This window comes from Grammomys surdaster, unplaced genomic scaffold (assembly GCF_004785775.1).
Source record: "Grammomys surdaster isolate TR1022 unplaced genomic scaffold, NIH_TR_1.0 125976, whole genome shotgun sequence".
Classification (NCBI taxonomy): Eukaryota; Metazoa; Chordata; class Mammalia; order Rodentia; family Muridae; genus Grammomys; species Grammomys surdaster.
The window spans coordinates 2,501,846-2,509,916 of record NW_021620792.1 but is presented as its reverse complement, the minus strand read 5'-3'; the positions used below and the strand labels follow the sequence as shown (position 1 = coordinate 2,509,916).

At 49.5% G+C, this 8,071-nt stretch overlaps 1 protein-coding gene across 2 annotated transcripts in view; it reads left to right on the top strand.

Annotated features, from left to right (window-relative positions):
- Positions 1-2,848: 2,848 nt before the first annotated feature.
- The window catches only part of Oas2 (2'-5'-oligoadenylate synthetase 2), a 19,742-nt gene continuing 14,519 nt past the window's right edge, over positions 2,849-8,071 (top strand). For both annotated transcript variants that reach the window (XM_028753918.1, XM_028753917.1), the window contains exons 1-3: positions 2,849-3,198; positions 3,854-4,106; positions 7,752-7,927. In XM_028753918.1, coding sequence (XP_028609751.1) covers positions 2,923-3,198; positions 3,854-4,106; positions 7,752-7,927 — 705 coding nt within the window. In that variant the 5' untranslated portion in view covers positions 2,849-2,922. The remainder of the gene's footprint in view (positions 3,199-3,853; positions 4,107-7,751; positions 7,928-8,071) is intronic.

Genomic DNA, 8,071 nt, shown 5'->3' with positions numbered 1-8,071 from the left:
CAACGTAAACAAGGGTCCTGAGGGGGACGAGAAGGAATGGGTTTGCAAGCCCTTGATTCATAAGCCCGTTTTCCAACAAGAATCTTCACTTTTTGCCTCACTATGGGTAGACTATGGATAGTGTTTGTCCCTCATTCCCTGATCCCCACAAGGACCAGAATGACGCCAGAAGGTCTCCAGGACAAATGTCTACTTGTCTGTCTTACAAAGGAGAAAGCCTCCAATCCCCTAGTGACTAAGTGACATCTAGGAACCAGAGGGTAGAGGACAGGGAGACATATCCTATGAATGTCCCAACCTGGAGACAGAGAAAGCAAGTGGCAGATGCTGGGGCAGTGTGGCCACATCAGGATCCTCGAGAGGAACCACCTGAGGGGTGGATGTAGTAGTGATTCATCCCCAGGAGAGGAATCAGAGAAAGGAGTCTGTGCAAAACCGTCTCCCACCAGGAGCATCTCAGACAGCCCGGCTCTGCCTGGACCACTGCTGGAGACAGACCAACAGGGAGGGATGTAGGATGGTGAAGAGATCAGAGCCTTCCTAGTACCTTCATCCTTGCAATCCATTCCTGCCTCCTCAGCTTAGCCTGAGGAGGATTCCCCAGGTCTCCTCTCTGCCGCCACCTGAGCCTCCTGTTCTTGGCTCCAGGCAGTACCAAGACTGCACTAGGGTTAATCCCAACCTCACTCTGCCTAGTCAAATCAGTGAGTATCCAAACCAGACCCCACATTATGTCTCCTGATGGCCGCTATTCTCAGAGCTCTAGGCCAATGGTTCTTACCTTCCCAACACTGCCACCCTTTAATACAGTTCCGGGTACTCCCATGCGGGCGTATTGACCCGCCTGGAGACAGAAGAGAGGTATCTCAGTTATGGTCTTAACCATTGGAAAAATGTGTTTTCGGATAATCTTAGGTGACCCCTGTGAAGGAGATGTTCGATCCCTGAAGGGTGGAGACCCACAAACTGAAAACTGCTGCTTTAGACAGATATGACCAGCGGAGACCTGTTTTTCCGTGGAGCCTGGCAGCAGCTGGGGCACCCGCCTAGCATCCCAGCATGAAAAGAAACAGGAGGCAGGTCGTTGTTAAGAGCCACAGTGTTATACATTGTTGTTATTAAGTCTCCACACCACACAAGAACTTTGTTTCCTAAACCGAACACATCCTGCAAACCATGTATTCAACCTACGCTGAACTTGTAACCCAGGAGGGTTTTTACCCACCCCTCTGCCTTGCTAACTGCCTGAACATCCATAGTGACTCCCACGTGATGTCTTCTTGCACTTACCTACCCCACAGGCAGCCTTGAGTCCTAACCCCCCCCCATTATCCCAGTGCTAACAGCCAATTGACTCAACAAATGTATCAACCCTAACCCTTCCCCATAAAAGGGACCTCAAAAGCCACTCTGTAAACCCCAAATTAGGGGGATGCACTCGTCTGGCCTGTCCCCTTGGGCACTGGCTTTAGTCAGACAGCAATGGGAATGGTTTTTTTCCCTCAGGTCTAGTGCCAGCCCTTGTCCCCACCACACAGATTCTAGACTCTCTTGTCAAAATGGCTCCAGAATTGGGGTGAGACCGTGAGACAGAGTGAGGAGTGAGGTGACAGTCATCAGGGCAGAGGAAAGAGAGGCCTTACTGACCTGACCTCCGCAGTCTCCAAGAACGGAACGGGCCCGCATAGTGGCAGCGGAATGATACAGTTAAGCTTGATTCAGGCCACAGCCCCGGGGAGGAGGTCCAGCGAGGCATTGCGAGGGCTGGGTGAGGTGATGCTCATATTCAATCCCCAGCACTCAGGAAGCTGAGGCAGGGTCCCTGAGAGCTGCTAGCGCCCCCCTGTGGCCATTTTCTGTCTATGGCCTCACTCAGAGGAACTGCACGAACCCTGCTGCTTTCAGGAATCCTTTGCCGGAGCCAATACTTTGTTGTGACTACAGGCACTTTGTTAGACTCCGAGGTGGCTTCTCAACACAAAGTCACTGTGACTTTCCCAGTGAGGGTCCCAGGAAGCCATCTGCCACATAGGACAGCCACACACAATGTGCCATCCGACCATGGAAGAAGATGTTCTACATAACAGTTTGTGAGAGGCTGAGGCAGGGGGATTACCAGCTCAAGACCAGTTTGGGCTAGATAACAAGGCTCTATCTCGATAGTAACCCATAATAATTGTGTTGAATTGTTGGAGTTTCTTTTTGTTTTTAATTTTTAAATATTTACTTTTTAACACTCTGTGTGTGTGTGTGTGTGTGTGTGTGTGCACGCGTGTGTGTGTTGGGGGGCTACTCTTGACTCTTCGGGGCCCTATGTTGACCCAAAGGCAGAAAGGAAGCCTACATCTATCTATCAGGGCACCTGTCTTGCTGTGCATCTTTAAGCAAGTCAGTGCCTTCTCTGAGCTCTTTCTGTCTGCCCTGTCTGTCACTGAATGCTCCAGCCACTGGAAACAGGAGGGCAGGGCATTATGTTAATGGATGGACCCTATCCTCAACAAAATCAAATTAGCTTAGCGTTTAGCCAGCCAGCTTTCTGCCAAATGTTTTGTTATTTCTTGAGACAGGTTCTTCCTAGCTATAGGTAGAGGAAACAGAGACACCAAGGAGACAGTCCTACACTGAAGGATGCAAACACTGGCCTCTGTAATGTCCCCTGAGGTGCTAGAGGCTTTAAGTTTAAGCTGGGGTGTTCTTGGGAGTGGCCAGTCAGCTGGAAGCAATACACACACACACACACACACACACCAGCTGCTGGGCAGTGAGTCACGCACTTGAGTTTCGATTTCCTAGGCTTGGCTGTGTTGGGGGTGGGGCTTTGGACTTGATTTCCTCTTTCTAGAAACGCGGGTGCAGGGCAGAAGCCCCAGAACCTGAGCTACAGTACTCTGCCTCTGCAATTCAGAAGGCCAGCTAGCAACTATGGGAAACTGGCTGTCCGACTGGTCATCTGACGGGTCTTTGGGGGTGCCCTCCAGGCCAGTGCACAAGCAAGAAGAGTCTATCCAGGCAAACCTCCAACCCAATGAAAAATGTCTGAAGCAGACTGGGGTGACTTTGGTGCCAGCACACAAGCTAGAAGAGTATATCCAGGCAAACCTCCAACCCTACGAAGAATCTCTGAGGCAGATAGACCAGGAGGTGGATGTCATTCGTTGCCTGCTCAGTATGGGGAACCTTGTGATGGGAGTGGCTAAGGTGAGACTCAGGGTTGGGGCCAGGACTCTGGATCCCAGGAGAGTTCACTGTCCCCGCAGGTGGCAGTGCTCAGTATTGTTCCACGCCAGACCCAGGGGACTGGACTTCAAAGGCTTTCCTCTGAGGACAGACAGTGCAGGGGCCCAAGCTGCTGCCAGGTCTTCCTCCGCCTGGCTGCATGTTTTACCTCTCTGTGCCTCAGTATCCTGATCTGCAGAATGAAGTCAGTCTAGACCCCACTTCAGAGTGTTGTGACAGTGAGCACACAGTGTTCTTAGCACAAAGACCACTGTTATCATGCTCGGTGAATTGCCAGGGACTGACCACATGCATTTGTGCTTTGCTGTGTAGTGTCTTTGACTCCACATTTGTGAGATTTTTTTTCATGTATCTATTTTCATGCCTGCATAGTACTCCACTGTATCTATTTTTTTTTCATGCCTGTATAGTACTCTCTCTGCTGTGCTATTTGTTCATCTCATTGCAGTTTTGACTCCAGTTTGGAGCTAGCATGCAAGACATGGACACAAATTGGTGCTGGCAACCTGATTTTAAAATGACAGTGACATTGGGGAGATTTCACTTGGTTTAAGAAATGTCACCACTGGAGCTACAGAAGGTCTAGATTTCACAACTGCCCCTCCATTCCCTGCAGGGTGGCTCCTATGGCCGGGAAACAGTCCTGAGAGGCTGCTCCGATGGTACTCTTGTTCTCTTCACGGATCACTTCCGAAAGTTCCAGGATCAGAAGGAATACCAAGATAATCTCCTTGACTTGTTTGAACAACAGCTGAAAAGCCATGAGAAATACAAGAAATCAGTAAAGCGTGGAGACGCCCTGGTGGTACAAGTGTCTAAACCAGGGCAGAGTATACTCTTGCAGTTACTTCCAGCCTACAATCCTCTGAGTGAGTGATCTGGGGACTGGAGGGGGGTCCAAACATTCTGAGAGTCCTGGGAGGCCACTGGGGTCCTATGGGCTGAGGTGGTTTCCAAAATGGGGCTTGTGAATTCCTGTCTTAGTCACTGGTCGGTTGCTGGGAAGAGACACCATGACCAAAACAACTCTTATAAAAAGAAGTGTTTAACTGAAGGCTGGTTTCGAGTTTCCGAGGGTTAGTCCCTTATCATCATGGTGGGAAACAGACAGGCATAGTGTTGGAGCAATAGCTGAGAGGTTCATATCCTGATTCATAGGCAGATGGCAGAAAGAGAGGACGCTGGGCCTGGCATGGGCTTTTGAAACTTCAAAGCCCCACCCCCAGCAGCACACTCCTCCAGCAAGGACACACCTCCTAATCCTTCCCAAACAGTTCATCAAGTGGGGACTAAGCGTGCAAAGATAACAATCCTCTGGGGTCCATTCTCATTCAAACCACCACAAACCCTAAAGAGACACAAGCCTCCTTCCCTAGGTGTACTCTGACTAGAGCTTCATTCTCTTCTCATTGGCTTTGGATACAATGTTCTAAACGCTTGAACCTAAAGGAGAGCCTTTATAAGTGAGAGGATGGATGAGTGATGGGTGGATGGATGTAGGGATAGGTGTATGTGGATGTGGATGGATGGATGGATGGATGGATGTGTGGACAGATGGAAAATGGATAGATGGATGAATGGATGAGTGGTTGAGTGGATGGTTGGATGGATGGATAGATGGATAGATGGATGGATGGATGGGTGGTTGAGTGGATGGATGGATGGATGGATGGATGGATGGATGGATGGTTGAGTGGATGGATGGATGGATGGATGGATGGATGGATAGATGGATGGATGTGTGGACAGATGGAAAATGGATAGATGGATGAATGGATGAGTGGTTGAGTGGATGGATGGATGGATGGATGGTTGAGTGGATGGATGGATGAATGGATGGTTGAGTGGATGGTTGGATGGATGGATGGATGGATGGATGGATGGATGGGTGGATGGATGGATGGATGTGTGGACAGATGGAAAAATGTATGGATGTAGGGATGGACAGATAGACGGATGGGAAAACAGAAGCACAGGAATGTATTGTGGCCATTATGCCATCGGTGGACTCCACTAGGCTGACAGCCCAGGACTTCTGTGCTGGAGGCCAGAGTCCCTTCATTGTCCACAATTCTAAGAAACTTCTGGGTTACTGAACCCTTGAGTGACCACCACCTGACCATTCTCTGACAAGATGGGGCTGTACACACACCCACATGATGGCATTTCCAGAAAGGTGGCATCCCTGGGCCCCTCCCATCTTAGGATTTGAGGGTGAAATGTCCCTACAGGCTCATGTGTTTGAACACTTGGTCCCAGCTTGTGGTGCTCATTCGAGAGGGTGTGGACTGCCCCAGTCCCACGAGGCATTAAACTGGGATCAGAAGAGCTGGAAGAGAGATCTGGAAGACAGGGAACACAAACAGCGGACGGCTTGTCTATAGTCTGATCAAACCACCGATTTTAATTTTTTCACACAGGGGTTATATACACATAGAGGCAGGATGTGGGGAAGGGGATGATGCAGGAGTGTGGGTGTTCTCATGGGGAGTACAGATATCTTCCAGAACAGGGTATGGGCTGGGTGAAGAAGCAGGGAACAGGTCACTATGACTGTTTATGATTCATTTGTCCTTATCTAAGTTGGTACCCTCCTCCCAAGGCTACCTATCCACAAGACCTATGACTACTTGTTCTTATCTAGGCTGGTCGTTTTCCACCAAGGCTGCCTGTTTGCAAGATCTTAGAGCTATCTGTTCTAGGGTTAGTGTTTTTTCATAGAGACCAAGACTTTGTGTTAGCAGGCATGTATGGCTGTCCTGGGCCTGTGGCTGATTTAGGCCTTCAGTGTACAAGCAAAATTGCTCCTGACAGTGGAGAGGAAGTGGGGGGCTGGGAAGTGAGCCTTGAGGGCTTCCAACCCCACTTCCAGTCTGTGTTTGCTTCCTGGTCCTGTAGCCATATCTTCCCTACCATGATGGTTGCACCCTCCAACAGTGAGCCAGAAGAAAGACATCCCTCTTCCAACCAGAAAAGTGACTGACACATGACCCTGTGGGTCCCTTGTCACCAAATCTAAGATCAGAGCAACCAGCTAACAGGTTCGTTTAGTTGTAAAGGTGTGCCTGCCTTGAAAGGGCTACAGGAAATCCTGGGCTCTCTCTTCTGATCCGCAGAGCCTGGTGTTAGGAGTCCAGCCCAACCCACCCTCTGCTGCCTTGACCCAATCAAGGAAGGTGCTGAGAGAAATGAACTCTCCGCATGTAGTACTGGATGATGCCGCCAGATGGCGACAGATTTGCATCTTCCAAAATAAGACTGAATTACAAGAAAGCAATAACTGTTGCTGAGGAAATAAGACCCTACAAGGGGCCTCAGAAATCCCTTCCTTTACTAGATAAAAGGCCAATTAACCTAGTCTACTTGTCTCTACCAGGTCAGGTAGGCTGCTATGGCCACGGTTTCTGTAGTTGTGGTAGTTGTGCCCCATATGAGGTTTATAAGACTTACGCGTTACATTGTTGCATAAAGAACTTCAACTATGCCTGGTATATAGTTGCTAGTCAATAAATGGCTAGGGCACGTGCCCAGTTCCTTGCTGGGGAGTCTATATGATTCCTTGCCCAAAGCTGTGTACCTAAATATATTTATGAACAGCAGAGCTCGGTGAACAAATATGGAAACTAATTGGTTCGTGCATCTCCCGTTCCCTGCTCCTGTCACCTCGAGGTGCCCGAGTCTATTGTAAGAGAGATCGGTAGATGTCACTCTGTGACACAGATGTATGTAGTTGTGCCCAAACATTTCGCTTTGGTATTAATCAGAGGCCTTTATTTCTCATGTGTAATTTACCGCCTTATGCCCTGTGTGGTTCCACTGATTCTGTCTTGGGCACACGCGCGCGCGCGCACACACACACACACGCATACTACCTTCATTTTAGTCTTTATTGTCCGTCAAGGAGGATATCCCCACTGTTAGCTTTCCCAAAGAGCTATCTGCCATCTCGCAGATCGGGCAACAGACGATCTTCCCACCTCGAGCTGAGATTCTATCCCATCAGGCTTCAGTAAGAATCCTAGCTCCTGTGTCTATCTGTGTAGTGGGAGGTATTAGAAAAGAAGTGTCTGGCTTGCTCCCGGCTTAGCCTCCAAGTTCCTGCACTAATGTCGGCTACCAGCGGGCTGCCTGGCCCTATCCAGGTGTCCTCATCTGGTCAGGCTCTCCTGCCAGGTTGGAGTTCCCAAATTCCCTTCGCGGCCCCGCTAGCCCCACGCAACGACCATCCACCCCGCGATCAGCCACCACATTACCCATCACCTGGCAAAAATCAAAACTCTTAATGCTATAGTTAACCAATGGATTTAATATATCTGGTAAATCTCAATAACCAAGATGCCCACACAATCAGACAAGTTATCTCAATTATCCTAACCTTATGATATCCATAATCACCTGAGACCACAAAAACCACGCGAGTTCACTGCCATTTTCCGCAGCATCCCCCCCCCCCACATTCTCCCGGCATTCCTGTCTCTGCCACCCTTAGCTCCGCCTTCCTTTTCCCTATCCAGTCATAGGCCTCCCGCTGCAAACAGTCTATCTGAATCTCAAAAAATCCATGGATGGAGTAGGAGCCTCACCAGGGGAGTTCTCAGACTGCTTCACCACACTGCAGTGGCAGTTTTTCAAGAAATACCCCAGAAGGCTGAAGGATTTGATCCTATTGGTCAAGCACTGGTACGAACAGGTAATGTATGTTGTTGTCTTGTTTTACAGAGGGTCTCAGTCTGGCCTAGAACTCACTCTGTAGACCAGGCTGGCCTCAAATTCAGAGATCCACATGCCTCTGCCTCTCTGCCTCTCTGCCTCTCTGCCTCTCTGCCTCTCTGCC